The sequence below is a fragment of the Abrus precatorius genome, unplaced genomic scaffold, assembly GCF_003935025.1.
Source record: "Abrus precatorius isolate BTA unplaced genomic scaffold, Abrus_2018 Scaffold2, whole genome shotgun sequence".
Taxonomy (NCBI): domain Eukaryota; kingdom Viridiplantae; phylum Streptophyta; class Magnoliopsida; order Fabales; family Fabaceae; genus Abrus; species Abrus precatorius.
This window is the reverse complement of record NW_020874362.1, coordinates 25,078,734-25,095,638: the sequence shown is the minus strand read 5'-3', so window position 1 is coordinate 25,095,638 and position 16,905 is coordinate 25,078,734. Positions and strand designations below refer to the sequence as shown.

General features: G+C 32.1%; 2 protein-coding genes across 2 annotated transcripts; one reads left to right on the top strand and one right to left on the bottom strand.

Moving 5' to 3' along the window:
• The first annotated feature begins 2,061 nt into the window (after positions 1-2,061).
• LOC113859137 (putative E3 ubiquitin-protein ligase RING1a) lies at positions 2,062-9,185 on the top strand. The gene is made up of 10 exons (XM_027491953.1): positions 2,062-2,331; positions 2,424-2,466; positions 3,744-3,802; positions 6,718-6,799; positions 6,966-7,086; positions 7,175-7,216; positions 7,621-8,136; positions 8,228-8,335; positions 8,570-8,794; positions 8,881-9,185. Exons 1-10 carry the CDS (start codon positions 2,202-2,204, stop codon positions 8,905-8,907), a joined length of 1,353 nt encoding a protein of 450 aa, XP_027347754.1. The 5' UTR covers positions 2,062-2,201; the 3' UTR covers positions 8,908-9,185.
• Positions 9,186-9,554: 369 nt separating this feature from the next.
• Positions 9,555-14,022, bottom strand: LOC113859680 (protein TPX2). The gene is made up of 18 exons (XM_027492391.1): positions 13,866-14,022; positions 13,087-13,169; positions 12,898-12,993; positions 12,461-12,817; positions 12,276-12,383; positions 12,079-12,173; positions 11,786-11,948; positions 11,631-11,693; positions 11,437-11,517; positions 11,203-11,361; positions 10,992-11,123; positions 10,806-10,889; positions 10,586-10,705; positions 10,326-10,492; positions 10,116-10,224; positions 9,947-10,006; positions 9,754-9,848; positions 9,555-9,672 (listed from the first exon to the last, which is right to left on the bottom strand). Exons 1-18 carry the CDS (start codon positions 14,020-14,022, stop codon positions 9,555-9,557), a joined length of 2,247 nt encoding a protein of 748 aa, XP_027348192.1.
• Positions 14,023-16,905: the final 2,883 nt, after the last annotated feature.

Genomic DNA, 16,905 nt, shown 5'->3' with positions numbered 1-16,905 from the left:
TTTTGGTGTTTTAATATATTGTTGAAAGGATTAGCAAAAAAATATATATATATATTGTTGAAAGGAAATTTTAGAAACATACAGCATTAAGTTAAAAAAAAAAGAAAGTGTTAAACATGGTATTACCGACCTAATGTGAAAGACTTGGAGCCACGTTAAGGGAGAGAGATACACAATAGATGTTCGCAAAAACAAAAAAATAAAATATCTATACAGTTATTTTATTTGATCTTTTAACAATAAAAAAAATTAAATTGTTATTGATCGATGCTGATTACTGATTAAAAAATGAATAAATAATAAATTTTATTTAAAAAATGTATGGAGATGTAATAAGAATTGTGAAAGTGGGCTATTTTTATACTTTTTAATAAAAACAAATTTTTAATTAGTGTCTTGAAAAATTTGTTATATTTTAAAAACATATAAAAAAACAGAGAGAAAGGTGTAAAATAATATGATGAATGTAGTAATGAATATTAATTTCAACAATTTAATATATAAGTAATATAATTATTATGATGTTGATATTCACGTTTATATTCCCAGAAATTTGTACGTAGGTAACTATAATTTAATGAAAATGCCTTGTTCATTTTCAGTAATTTTTATGATCTTTCATTGAGTATAAGTTTAATTGTTATATCTACTTTTGCAATATGCTGATGTTATGTTAATTAATATTATTTTTATATTTATTTATCTATTTCAAAAATACAATTATTTATTTATGCAAAATTTTAAAATAGTATTAATTGTTATACTTTTATTAAAATGTTTTTATATGTATTTTAAGTATATTATTTTGTTTTTTTATATTTTATTAATATAAATTTGTATACATTATCAGGCATTTAAAGTAACTATGAAATAACAAAGTAGTAAAAGTTACAGAAAGATAATACTAAAAAAATTGATTTGAGATGATTTTTAAAGGTGTTTTGTTTAAGAATGAAAAATTATATTTAATATACTAACTTGATTATTTTATTGTACGCCTACTATTAAATTAAAATAGTTTTTAAAATAAACAAATAAAGATACTCGCTTGATTATTTTAAAAAAATATTAAATTAAATTAATAAAAATTACATACACTCTTACATTATTTAATTTGTTTTATTAGATAATTTTAAATTAAAATTAACATTTAGATTAATTTTTTTATCATATAAAATATTTATGAAATATTTTAAATAAGTGAAAATTTATTATTGTCTCGTTTCGTGTACACCATACAAGAAATGTTTCATGTTTAAGTGTGATAAAAATGTATAATTTAATAAATAAATTGTTTTGTACAAGTAAAATTAAATTTTTGTTGTAATAAATTGCAAGTAAAATTATAAAATATAAAATTTTATTTAAAAATTATAAAAAAATATATTTTCTAAGATATATTTTATGATGAAATTATGTTTTAAAAATAATCTTGATGACAAATAAGATTTGTAAACTATTTTGTTTTTCAAAAGTAATAAAATTAATTTTTAAAAAATTGTCACTTTTGTCAAAATAAGAATTTGAACTTAAAAAAATAGTATAATAAGTCATTGATATAGACTTATCACAACCTATTAATTAACAAAAATTGAAAATTAAATAAATTATAATAAACTATTATTATATGTTGTCATTTTATCTTGACAATCAACTTAAATTAATTAAAATAACTAAAGGAAAGGATATAATAACTCAATCTTACAGACTTGTTATGATATCATGTTGATTAACAAATATTAGATATTTTTCATAAAAAAAAGCACTTGATATTTAAATAGAATTGAAAATGTTTTCCTATTATATGTTCTTATTTTATCCCCTAAATTTCCCAAATGAATAATATTTTAATTAATTAAGAATAAAAATATTTATATTAACAATACATTAATTTTTTCTTTTAAACAAAATTATTCTAACTGTTCAGACAAACTTTAAAAATCAAGACAACAAATTAAATACAAAATAACAATTTGTAGTAAAAAAAAAAAAAAAACCTTTTCCTCAGACGAAACACCTCTATATAACTTAACCCACGTAAAAATCACCAAACACATCGAGCAACCCACAAAACGAAAGCCATCGACACCAAAATCGCGAATCTCATTCTCTTCCTTCTCTTTGGTATTGCTGATCCTTCTCTCGCTCTTCTCACCAACACCGCCACAGAGAGAGAGAGAGTGATTGAACCAGCAGTAGCAATGCCCGCTCAGAAGCGTTCCTTCAATGACTCTCTCCACGATCACCACCGTCACGCCAAGCAACACCAACAGGAAGAGGAAGAACCACAGCAAGAAGAAGAAGAAGAAGAAGAGAACAATAAATCAGAGGGTTAGGTTACTTATTACACGCTTTTACTTATTATTCCGTCTAGAATCTCCTTTCTCATTCTTCTTCTCACCTCTCTTACTTTCTCTTCTCAGATTCTGACCACACCCCTTCTTCTGCCTCTCAAGACAAATCCGAGTACTATCTCTCTCTATGTGTATTTATATATATCGCATGATATGCATTACTTATTAAGTTCTGTTTCCTGTGTCGTTTTGATCGTGTTGGTCGTACTGGGAATTGTTTTTGTTCTCGCTTCAAGGGCGATGCGACGCTAGTAGCTCGTGTCGTTTGAGCTATGAGGCTTGCGTTTTCTGAATTCCCCCAATTGGATTCGTTATGTGTCGTTTGCATGTTCTTCTTCGTGCTTGTTACACCTTCGTTTGTGTTTTTTGGCGTGGGTTTTTGTTATTGGGTCCTATCTATGAATCCTACATTTTTAGTGTGTTTTTGCTTAGCGATATAAGCGAAAATCATTTAGCACTGAAGATCTCCTTCATAGTGCGGATTGTGGAGGATCATAGGATAAGTTTTTGGACTCTTTTTTCTACCTTAAGCAAAGTATCATTTGTGAGTTTGCATGAAGTTCTGGATTTGTGATAAAAAAAAAGTGGTTATACTTGTGTGAGGGAGTTGTTTATTTTTGTTTTTATAGCAGGTTATACACTTAATACTATTGGATCCATCACTAGAATGGTTTTGGTCACATCCTTCGTGATCTCTTAGTTTTTACTACAAAGAATTGCATGATGATTTTGTTATTGTTACCCTCCCCTTTTAGTCGAGTGAGGAAAAAAATTAAATCAACGGATAGATCGATCCACAAGCTGTTAGATATTTTAAATTATGTGGGTGGGTCTTCATACTGCATGGAAAGTGATAATTCCCAATATAATGGTGCTATGCTGTGGTTGATGACATCTATGAGAGGCAGAATCAATATCTGTCACTAAAATTAAGTTTCAGAATTTCGAAGTTCTTAGTTGCAAGGAGGTCAGTTTTTCCTAATACAATTGTAGTATAATGACAACGGTATTGTTGTCATCTTCTTTTGGGTCGGAACTTTGAAGCAGAGAAAGATATTTTTCATTTGAATTTTAAGTTTTTTTCCCATCATTGACTTACTATAAAAGTGTATTCAATATCTGGAATTCTTTATTCATAATCGTTAACATTCTTCTTCAAAGGATTGCTTGCATCATTTCCTTTAAAGGGTAAAAATGTCACCAATAATTTACAATTGGAAGTAATCAAATATCTCAAATAAAAAGTTGATACCATGGGTATCTGCAAGACTGCAACTTAAGTTTGAAAACTGCATTTCGGCTCCTTCTGGCTACAAGCATATAGCAACTTAATGTGTTTTTCCTATAGAGCTTATAAATTAAAGGCTTATGCTCTTGTTTTATTTACAGATTTGTGTTTGTAGAACTTCTGGAAATTCGTAAAGAGGTCCAATGTCCAATTTGCCTTGGTATGTGTTTGTTTTATCTTGTTGGATGATTCATGGTTTAACTCTGCAATTAAATTATAAGTGATTTTTATTTTGCTAGTATTGGCGCATTTTCTAAACTTACATTCCCTATGTTCCGTTTTACTCCTGCTTAGTTGGAAACCATGTGTTTTCAAAGTTTTTCCCCACAACTAGTTTATCATTTATTTTCTCTCTCAACCCTCACACTAATACTATGTCATTTGATAAAAGCTTACACTGTAGCATTTGCTCTTGGATATGTTTGATAAGCACATACAAACCAAGGTAAAAAGAGGCTTAGAGTTGACCCTTCTTGTATATTATAAATAAGAGATCAGTATGCAAGCCTCAACAAACAATTTCTATCAACACTCTCGGTTTCAACATTGCTATCTTTTTTGCACAATGTTCCTTTAAAGTTTTATTTAGTGTGTCTGTCAGCACACGCATGTGTGTGTGTGTGTTGCAGAAATGGATGTCACTTTATGGGTCGTCTGGATAAGCTTTGAGAAAAACCATTTTTCTCACAGCTTTTTTTTACTTTTTTGGGGGGGACAAATGTATTCAATTTTCTTAAATTTTTTCATCAATTTTTTTTCTTGAAAAAGCAAAGCAAGTGCACAATATATCACTTTAGAAAGGATTATGTTCAAGCTGTTGAAACTCGAAACAAATTGATGGTCAATATATATTCCATTTTAGTAAATTCTGTGGTGCATGCCAATTGGCTGTTTGGTGGCAGTGGTTCTTGATGGTAAATATATATTCCTTTTTAAGTAAATTATGTGGTGCCTGCCAATTGGCTGTTCTGGTGGCAGTGGTTCGTCTGGTTCACAACTGTTTAGTATGGTTTCTAAACAATCTGATTTAAACATTAGTGACACTTATAAATTATGTGTACCTCCTAAATCTACAACTCAATAAACAGAGGAACGTTGTCACACATTTTGGACAAGATGTGAATGACTTGAAGTGAGTTAGATGTAATGATGAAAATGTATCTGTATTTAGACAGGACCATGTTTCATTGTTAGAATCAGTTTGCTAGGGTCATGTAATTCAGGAACTCCTAACTTTCTTCCTACTTCAGTCTGAGCTGGATGAAAATGACTTAATAGAAAAGGTAAATAAAGGGATAATGAAAATTCACTTGAGGTGGTTTGGTCTCTTTTGAAATATTAATCAATACAGGCTCCAAAGAGAATAATGGACTGAATAGCATATAATCTGATTAAAAGGGGGTTAAGAGGGGGTAACAAAAGACCTAATGAAACGTTAGGAGGAACCATTTTGTAAAACTTATCTGAATGGTTTTAGTGGAAATTCAGTTTTTGATAGATCCCAATACCTGTCATCAATTCTCCTAGCATACTTGATTGATGTTATTGACGACTGTTACATTATCAATGAAAAGGACAAAAGGTGGGTTAAACTGTTAGGGTGAAAGTTGACTTCAAAGTGAAGCTACAATGGAAAGGTTAAAAAATTAGCATAGTGTTGACTTCTCCATTGTGCATAGACATAGTAAAATGCAATGTTTTATACACGAGATAATTCATGTTTAAAAATGAGCATGAGTCATCATAGACATAGTAAAATGCAATGTTTAAAAATTGAACTGGTAATTAAATCGGTGAAAGTATTGGTCCAATGTTTAATGGTTTGACTATGATTGAACTGGGGTCAAACTGGTGGTTATTAAATAATAGTTTTTTATATTATATAATAAATTAAAATGACAAATTAGTGTAGAATTAAAAAGAAAAAACTTAATAAAAAATTTAAGTTATTGTAAAAGAATCATTTTGCAGTCTTTTGGAAAAGACTGGTTGAAACCAATTTTTTGGTACTGGTTCATATCTGTTTTTAACCGGTTCTTTACTCCACCTGTTTTCTGGGTGTTTCGGACCTGTGACTTAGGCAGTTCCTAGTCCAACTGGTTGTACAGCCAGTCTGGTCTGATTTTTAAATAAGGTAAAATGCTAAAATTTATCTATTATTGTGGTGTTTCAATCAGTATGGCTATAAAATTTTTAAAAATAAAAGTAAAAAAAAATTATAAAAACACAACTAAAAGTATTTGAAGGCTCATATAGTGTCCATCATGTATTTATATTTGACAAGGCTATGACATGATAGGACTGTCATTCAGAAGTGTCCATGCTACTTAGATTGGAGCAATCTTGGAATTAGAATTTGTCATGTAAATACAAAAGAATGATTACCCTTGCTGGCTGCTGCAGCTCAAGTTTATTAGCGATTATATGAATCTTTAAACTTCAATTGAATGCGAGGTGAAATAGAGAAAAATATATATAAGGGAAAAAAAGAAGATAAGAAATAGAGTGAAAATATAATGAAATTTTTTTTATGTTTGGTTGAGTTGAATAAAAAGGAAGGAAATAATAGAAAAGAGAATGAAAAGAAATAAATAAATTGTATTAAAAATTAAAATAATTTCTTCCCTGCTATTTCTTACACATCCAAACACATCCTCTTCTCCATTTTACCTTCTTTCCTTCCCTTCCCTCTTCCTTTCCTCCCATCCAAATAGAGTGTTAGTAGTGATTACACCTATCTCTTGGAATCCATATTACTGTGCTTAATTGAGCTTTTAAAACATAAAATATCCAAAAGATTGAAGATCTCAACATTACCTGAATAGGTCAAAAATCAGAAACTCATTTCTATAAGAAAGGCATACAAATTTGTTTGGCATCGGCAATTTTATATACTCTGTTCACTGTACATGTGGTGTTTGTCCATTGCTTTTGGTACCAATAATCTTAGTTGTGATTTACTGGACAGTACTGGATTTTATCTTTGAAGGAAATTTTTTAAATCTGCAACTCATGTTATGCTTGAATTTTAACTCTGAAAAAATGACCAAGTATTTCTGATGCATACTCAAACAGGTATTATTAAGAAAACACGGACTGTTATGGAATGCTTGCACCGGTTTTGCAGGGAATGCATTGACAAGTCAATGCGACTAGGGTAGGTCACATGACTTGAAGCTATTCCAGGCCTTTCTTTTATTTAATTAATATGCTGCTAATATTTTCAACTAAGTCTTCATCTTGCCTATTTTTTTTGTTTATCAGAAAAGCCACTGTTGTAATGTCTATATGCAGTCAGATTTATCATTTATGTGTAATCTCAGGAACAATGAATGCCCTGCTTGTCGTACGCACTGTGCTAGTCGTCGTTCTTTGAGAGATGATCCAAACTATGATGCCCTAATTGCAGCTTTATATCCAGATATTGAGAAGTATGAGAAAGAGGTAAAAGTCAACTTGTTTATTTCTTAATATTTAACAGAGTATACATAAACTTCCACTATATTTAACTAGTCACACACACTCACTGCAGGAGCTTGAGTTTCGTGAAGAGGACAAGAACCGCAATATGCTGGTGAGTACTTCTTGAGTAACCATTTTTAGGTATGCTTCAGCTTTCAGATGTATCATGTAAAATAGTCACTAATAAGGAAGATTTCATTGTCAATGTATGACTGACTGTATCACACTCCTGGATTACAATGGCTCTAATCATAGCCTTTATGGTGAAGGTTCATATTCTGCCATTGACAACCTTTTTATTTTTTTCTGGTTTTTTAAGCTGATTTGTTGACTACGTGCAAGGATAGCAAACCCCCAAATACCTACTTATCCATGAAGTTATATTTTGCTACTGTTCAGACTTATCCTCATTAATTTTAAATTTTATTGGTGGTCAACATTCTCTAAAATATCAAGTCTTGGCATATTCAAGAGTGCTTTTGTTCCTGGTTTGTCATTTAATAGCTTTTCTGGTAGATTCAGGCTTCAATTGCAAGAGTTGTTGAACGACAATCTGAAGCACTGGTTAAGAGACGTAGAGATACACCAGGTTCCTTTGTGACAAGATCACGCCGCAATCAACGAAATGTTCTCTCTAGGAGACCAAACCAAGTGATTGATAATCAAGGATCTGAAGATAACGAGGAGGAAAACAATAATGAAAAGGACTCATCTTCCGCAGAGGAGCGATGCACAGAATTCAGGCAGAGAACGCGGAAGAGGCGGACCAGAGGTCACCCTTCTCATCCCTCATCATCAACTGCTAGTCCTGATGGTGGATGCATGGAAAGTGATATGGATATAAGTCGAGAAAATCAAGGAATTTCTTCTAGGCAGATGCCAAAACCTCAAAAGCTAACATGGGGAAGGGGCGGTTTTAGAAGTCACACACGGCATGGCAGTAGCAATGGTAGCAATAGCAAAAGTGCTCGCAGTAGTCGCTTGGCTAAGTTGGTTGATTATCTCCGTAACTTGGATGAAAACGCTGATGAGGTATATAGGTTACTGCTGAATGATTCTTTAATAATGAATCTATTCTGTTTTCAGTTCGGTTCATTTATAGATGCTATATTTATCTGTGCAGTTTGGTGTCCATCTCATGCTCTTGTCTTTGGACAAACAAAGTACACCAAATTTGCAGAAACCACACCTTATCTGTCGGCCAACATTGTCTGTGAAGCACCTTTGTGAAGTGAGATTCTCTTTGATCACTTGTTTCTAGCAATGATAAGTTGTGGTCAAGTTGATTTTAATGTTGTGACTGACTTTATCGCTTCACCTTTGCTAGCTGAATTTGTTGATATAGGCAATCAAAGAAGGCTTCATTGTAAATTTAAGTTGTTGTGACTGATCGCTTCACATTTTAATGATGAGCCTTAACGATGATTTTCTAATATTTTTATTAATCCTTTTTCTTTCCTCATAGTATGTTGCTAGTCAGACGCCTCTGCCAGTTGAAGAAGTTGAGATATTGGCAGTTAAAGGATGCAACAGTACATTTTGTAACAAGTCAGTTGATGAGGCTTCATCATTCTCTGATGAGCTAACAACGCTGGTTATAGATCCTAGCAAAGATGAACTGGAAACTTTGCAAGGGCATGAATCTTTGGCAGGGCTTAAATCCAAAAGCATATCTAAAAAGGAGCATTTGGTGAGTATTACGATGTGTCTTTTTCCCAAAACTATTATGGGTAGCTCAAGTGATGACTTGATTTTATCTTTTTTCTGCTGCTTCAGATTCTGGCATACAGGCGGAAGGAATGAGCTCACAGTTTTGAAATTTATGAATGCCAAGACTTCTGTATAGGAAAATTTTCAGCTAAAAAACTATATATAAACTAATAGTTTGAACATCCCGAAAAGGTATAGACAGTTTTGATGTCAGAACTTGCTCCCTATGTGTACATAGGAAAAAGTTTCATCCCAAAAACTACAGTTATTTCTTTCTCTCTCCAAGAGTAAATCTACAAGTCTCTATATAAAAATATATGCCCAGAGAGCATCAACATTGTTCTCTACGGAAAAATTGAGTTTTACGGTTCCAGATTTTTTTTCAGTCTTGCCAAGTAAATCTCTCTCTCTCGAGATATTTTAGCGGAAAGAGTTAAAAAAAATTACATTAGCATTATTGATGATGATAACACTGAATAACACTGAATATTAACTCACCGTACCATATTTAAATTAGCACTATTGATCTACCTAAAAAACAAATAGCACTATTAATGATATCACACTGTATTATGGCTTTGCTTACAATACAGATGCCATTATCTTGTTTTAGAAAAATTTACATCAAAGAATTGAGATTTGATAATGAACTACTACAGACTACAGAGACACCCAGGGAGATGTCAAGGATTCAAGAGTTCTTGAACACCGATCACAAGTTGGAATTGAAAAACTTGAGTTCATCTCATGTTAGCGGCAGGACTCGAGATTACGGTTCCATTGAATACCTTTCGTCTCTCCTTTCTATGGACTACACGCAACTTTGGTGACTTGGGTTTCGTCGTGTCCTTCGAAGACCTAAATGCAACATGATGTGAAGATGTATAAGCATCTAAAAAGAAATAAAATAAAAGTAAGTCTAATTCGGTAAACTCATACTTTTGAGGATAAAACGGATGATCAAAATTGGGAACTGGTCTAGCATGAGGCACCATCGTCCTTCTCAACTGTTTCAATGCTTTCTCTTCCTCTATCTGCTTGTTCGTGTTCACAAATTATTATTGTCAAACCATGCAACTAATTTTATTCTCAGATCACAATCAAATTGCATGTTCAAATAAGGGTATCGTACCATTCTTGCTGCTTCACTCTCCTCTCTGTACCGCTTGTACATCATCTCTTTTTCCTTAATCTGTACAAAAAAATGGAGTAGATAAATAATTTTCTGATTTTTCATCAGACTATCATGGCCTGATTCTTTACACAGTAAAATAAACAAAAATGTGGATTTTTTAAGTTACCCTTTCATCAAATTGAGCTCTATCCACAGCCCGATGATTCACGTGTAACTTAAACTCCTCAACTTGTGTGAGAGGTTTGCGGACCTTTTCTGGAACGGGGATTGGGTCCCTGCATTAAATAACATCCACGGAGGAAACAAAAAGGAATTGGTTTTCATCTAACAATGTACACGCACGTTACGTTAAAAAAAGAGTCTTATTTTTGCTCACTCTTTTAAGATTGGTTGAGCCTTAAACTCTCTCATCTGAGCCTCTTCTTCTTCCATTCTAAGTCTTTCTTCCAGTTCCCTTTGCATTTCTTCCTCATGTCTCACTAGGCTCTCCAATTGGAATGGCTCTGGTTTTGTGCATTCCTTGGGTTCAGGTTTTGGTGGAATCTGCATATATTATTATATCACTAACTTGAAAAAAAATTTCAATTATCAGATAGAGACAAAAATAAAAACCACCAAATTGACAAATTTGTGTACCACAGGGTAATCAGTGGTATAAGGGTATGGATTAGCCTTGGGAATCCTTGCATTTTCCTCTTCCCACTGTTTATGCAGAAGTTCCATGATCAGTTTCTTCTCTTTCTCAGCACCTCTTTCCTGCCATACACGATTAAGAATGTTGGCATTGTTAATAGCAGAACTAGACCAAAACACTGCACTGCATGAACCCCTTCAACAAAGGGAAAAAGTAATGAACCTCTGTGTGGAGATGAAATGGATTTGGTATTGTGTTTCTTGGAAGTGGGTTGTGGTCACGTGCAGGTTCAGACTTCAAAGATAGCTGCAAACCCAGAAAAACCAATGACTACAGAATTTACAATCTTCTTTTTATATTCTAGATTGTTGAATCATTTTCATGAGCAGATATTTAATTCTAGATTACCTTGCCAAATAAATCAGCCACAGTAGCAGGTGGGGGAATCCTCTCATTTGTGGCAAAGTGAAATTCTTGAGGCTCGGTAACATGTTTCTTGGTATGGCAGAATACTCCAATATCCCCTTTACTTTCAAAGATCTGAAAGAATTAAACTTGTAGGTTAAATGATAAAATAAAATTTAAAATTTGGTAAACATCTCTCAGTTGGCACAACTACCTTCTTATTTAGAGGTTTTGCCTTGAACTTAGGGATCTTTTCAAGCTCCTCTTGCTCTAATTCTAATGAGCTTTTCACCTTGGGTGGACGGGCTCTTAGTGACGTTTGGAGTACCGGTGTTTTAGGTTCTGTAAGATGAGGAAGCTTCCATGAATTTTCCTGTTTCAAAAAGAAAACAATGTCACTAATGGATCGAAGGGAATAAAAATGACTACTGTTGTTGCCAAAATATACCTTTTGAGATACCTCTGTTGAAGCTATTGAAGCTGAATCTGCATTTGGATGGGCCCTAGCTGAGGTTTCCAGATGAAATTCCTGAAAAAAATAAAAAAAACCTCAATAATTCAACATATCACATTCATCACTTGTAAATATACATTTTTTTTGTTCATTATAACAATCCTCTATTTTTAATGACGGGGGTTTACCTTAAAATCTGGTGGCTGTGGTGTACTTCTGGGAATGGGAGGCAAAGTTGCAGTTTGCAAAATCTACATCATATAATCATAATACAAAAAACAAACATAAATCTTCGCCCATATCAAACAGCAATCAGGCAGGAGAGAAGAGTGAAATAATATACCTTCTTATTCAATGGTCGAGCCTTGAATTTTGGCATTTTGGCCATCATTTCTTCCTCAAGTTCAGCACTACTCTTCACCCTAGCTGGGCGAACCCGCTGAGTTGTCTCAAATTCAGGTTCCTTAGGCCTGGTCAATGTGAGTTTTGGTTTCGTCTGGATCAAGGAACCATTATGAATATTTAGTAAAAAGGTATTCAAAGAATGTATAATAGAAAAAGATAGATGGAGAGGGAGTAAAAAAGTGAATGGTGTCTATATAATATATTACATGAGAAACAGTGCTGGGCAATGACAGGTCTCTCGTACTAGACTGGAATCTTTTCATCATTTCTGCCATTGATACAAATGGTACAGATGCTGGTGTTGTTGGTGTTTCACGAACATAAACCTTAATACAAAAAGTTCAATAAATATTCAATAAAAAAATCAGCTAAAGATTTGAAACAAAAGGGATCTGATTTGATATATGAAACTATGGGACGAAACAAACCTTTCTGTCCTCTTTGTAAGTTTTACTAGTGCTTGAAGACACGTTGCCAGTGGTTAAACCCAATTTTGACTTATTATGAGGCAAAGTTTGATGTTTGACATTCAGAATCTGGAAAGTTTTAAAAAAATATATGAATATGAATCAATTGACTTGAAAGCATAACAAACAGTGAAGACAAAAGTTACCTGTCTAGTTTTTCCTCCTTCCAATTTTTGCCTCTTAATAGCTTGATTCTCTTGGGCCAAGTGAGGAGTCCCCGCAATGTTCTTCTTGGTCCCCGACTGTAACTGAGCTTTTGTATTCGTGGCTATTTTCTTATTCTGTGGCTTCTTGGAATTCGTGGATGATGCCAAGACTTTTTTCTGCAATGTTGGATTTGGGGTGCAAGCATATTTTGCTACTTCAGCACAGGCTCTATCCTCTTTACAATCACTCTCACTTCTTTCCTTATCAGGGCAAGGAGCATCATCTTCCTTCGTTGTCATGCACTGTGGTTGTAGTAAGTTGGTTTCCAGAACTTTATCATCAACATTTTCTGACGTCTAGTAAAACAACAGATAATCAGTTAAAGGAATCAAAATAAACTGCATACATATTATCATCAAAATTTAAGTAACAGTACCTTTTGCATTTTGTCAGCTTCATCTTCCTTTATTTCAGTAGTCAGGCATGGAGGCATTTTGGTTTCCACAACCTTATCATCAGCATTAGCTAAAATCTAATTAAAGTTATTAAACAATAGGCAATCAGTTGAAGTAAACAAATTTAAAGTACATGTGTTATATGTACAATCAAAATTTAAGTAACGGACCTTCTGCATTTTGTCAGCTTCGCTAAAATCACACAAGCTATCTACGGTAATAGATCTAGCAGTCTTGATTTTAGGCATGAATGCTGCAACAATTCAAAAACCCAGAAAAATCAACCAAGTAATTCTTTCAAATACAACTAAGAACCGTGTCCGTGTCTCAAGCTCGAGACTTTGAATACTGTCTGACATAACATACAGAGGAAAAAACCTAATTATTTGAGACCAAGAATCATTCCCATTCACAGCCATAACACACGTAATTGAATCGTGTTAGTGGTGTAAAAAGAGTTTAATTTCAATTTCCTATAAAACAAATTACAGAGTTTGAATCTGAAGCCCAAGCACCGTACGAAAAACTTCAGCTTAAGCAAATAACATAGAACTACACGCAACTAAAGCTGAGAAGCTATTGAAAACAAAGCAACTCCATCATCCTGTACAACAGAGTACTTAAGTAGTAACTTCTGATACAGATACATTAACTCACGCCATAATAGCATCAATTGTGTCATTTTAACAGCATGAACCTTCATCATAAATGTCCTCCACTTTCATACAATTTCACATTGATCAAGGACACGTGTATCAAAACCTAACTTTCTCCACTGCGCCAAAATTTCCAAACCATAGGCATAACACGCAAATCAGAATTTTCAAAGAAGAAAGACTACTTTCGTTCGATTCTAATTCCTAACCCTAAAAACCATTACAAATGGAAAGAAAGCAATTAATGTGGAATAAGAAAGAAACAAGTTTCGCGAGAGAAGAGAGGAACATACGAGAAGGAGCGTAGGATAGAGCGGTGTCGAACCAGAGCTCGGCCTTAAGAGTTTCCTCGTTGGATTCTCCTTTATTGAAATCGAAGAATCGCGGCGCCGAGAACTCATAACTCTCGTCGATCACAGTGCCTCCACCGGTTTCCTCTGCCACCGCCATTCAGAGTTCCGACTAGGGTTTCTGATTTGATGGTTTCCAAATAAAATTGGGAAATGAATGATTAATAAGAGAGGGAGAGAGAGCGTGTGTTATCAGTGCTACTGAGAAGAAGAGAAAGGAGTGTGTTTCTGTGTGAAATGTTCTGTCGAGTGTAACGGTTACTTCGCTAACGGTCAGAAATTTTTGAACTGTACCATCAAATGAACCGACTCCACTGCTTAGGTTCTTAACGGCTATTTCTCATGCGAGGCAGACAATGGACGCCTTCAAACGTGGTCGTTTTGGCTTTACCTGCATTTTTCACTAAGAAAATGTGTTAATATAAGGGCTTAGAGTTAAATTTATGAAATATTTGTTCGTATGAAATTTAGTTATTTAAAATAATATATTTTTAAAAAAATTTAAAAATAAATTGTATGCATACATAAATATATCAAATTTTAATTTACCCCTCAAGTAAACATAACATGCATTTAAATGTTAAATATCATGTGAAAATAACTAAAGCATAAATAGAGTTGTTCTAACTTAATTAACCATCTTAAGTTTAAGTTCTTAGAAACTTAATTGTATTAAGAATTCAAAAGATAATTTTTGTTTAAAAATATAAATAAGTTAGCTCATTCTTTAAAAAAATTTAAAAATTAACCCATATCAAGCTTAATGTTGTATTTAGTTTAGGTAGGAGTGAAAAAAAATTTAAAGTAGTCAATTTTTTTTTAAGGCTCAAAATGTTAACCTATAATAATAATAATAATAATAATAATAATAATAATAATAATAATAATAATAATTTATTGATTTTATATAGTGAAACATTGATTTTATTGTTAAAATTAAGTAAAAATGCATTTGATCTACTAAATGTGATTTCACAATTTAACCAAACAAGCCCTTAAAAAGGCTTTAGAAGAATTTGAAAAAGCTTGTGATTTGATTATAATTTTTAAACTTATTTTAATAAATTTTTTGAAATAACTTAATTATAATTTAGATATACATTAAAGTTTTTTACGTGTAAGTTTAAGGATGTATTTTTTTAATGAATTTAACTTTTGCTGTATATAGGATCCTTTTTTTTTAATTTATATACTATTGTAGAAATAAATAAATAATATTTTTATTAAATGTTATAATATTTAAAATATTAATACATTAAATTATATTTTATGATTTTTAATAAAAAAATTACTATATGTAGATTTTTATTATGGATAATAAAAAAAATTGAATAAAGTTACCTATTATATACAGCATGCCATATCGAGCTTACCAGGGTATGAAATCTAACCCCTATGAATCTGTAGCCGAATTCAGCATTGATTCAAAGGAAGATAGATACACAAGCAATTTGTCAATGCATTTAAGGGTATGGCAAAGGGTGTGGCCATTCAACTTGATATCTGTCGCATCAATTATCTCTGCCTAAAGTGTTACACACATCCAAAAACTGTGCATTCTCTCCATGCCTATATGTTTATTACAACGAAAAAGAAGATACAGATAAATAACAAGGTATTAGTTGTCATTCTGCATGATTCAGTGAATGGTGAACATGTATTCTTAATCAAAGTCAAAAATTAAGTCTCAGACAACCCATGCATGTTGAAGATCAGAGCTTTTAGCTTCGTATGTACGCTACTGATTGTGAGATAGATTAACTAGAGCAATAACTTGCAGGTGTAGAAATCAATGGATTCATAATTCTTTATTTCACTAACTCAGCTTTGGGCAAAACAGATTAAATATTTAATCACGGGTCTTGGTAATAAACATCTTAAAGTACTTAGTTTTAAAAATAATAAATAGTTTTTTAAAAAATTATTAAAATAGTATAATATTTTAATTTTTAATAAAAAAAGTTTTATTTTTTAATTTCTTAAGCAACTAATTATTATTTTCTTTTAACTATTTATTACTTTGCATACTAGTCAACGAAAAGAAAATAGTATTCATGTTCAATTTAATCTAAATACGCATGTTATCTTTATGAGATCTTTATCCTCTTGAGATCAAGTGAATTGTTTAAGAAGCAAGAAAAAATCTCTTGTTTGAATAATCTATTTTATTTTTATGTCACATGAAGTTTGATTATTGGAGAAGGTAAATGATTCATCAGGAAAAAACTAGTTTCAAATGCGTACGATACTAAATAATGTGTACACAGTGATTAAAATGTCTAGAAGCAAAAGTAGTAAGTTCTAGGCTCTAAGTCGTATAGTATCTCAAATCAATTAGGGAACAACTGTTTGAAAGACCCTCAACACCAAGTGTTTTAGTCTTGAGGTCAATTATCATACGATGTGTGATCATAGTTTTTAATTAATAAAAAATATTAAAATTTTAGCATATATTGCCCAATGGTTAGTCACAACTATGGAATCACTTAATTGGCATGATTTCACTGATAAGATTAGTGTTCGTTTACTTTAAAGTTAAATAAATCGAGAAAACGTTTTGACTTGTATCTAAAATTGAGTCTACTTAATTTCTAAATCAAAATAAAACATGAAAGAATCTACCAGCAGTGTCCTTATTATTTAATAATACCAAGAGAGAGAGAGAGAGAGAGAGAGAGAATCCATTTTCTATTTTACAAAACTGATTTTAATTATAATTGTGTTTGAGGTGAAATTGATATACATTTAAAAGCTTCTATTTCAAAAATTAAAACTTACTCAACACAAAAATCAAAATTTTATGTGTTGTTAGACAAGTGACTGTAATATAATGGCCATAGGACCTTTTTTGTTGTTGTTAGAATGGTCATAGAACTGATTTGGTAGTCCATGAGGTTTGATTATGAACTTTAGACCTTTTGGGTCTGACTTTAATTAAATATGAATCATTGAATTTTTTTATAATTGTTTTAAAAGATAAATT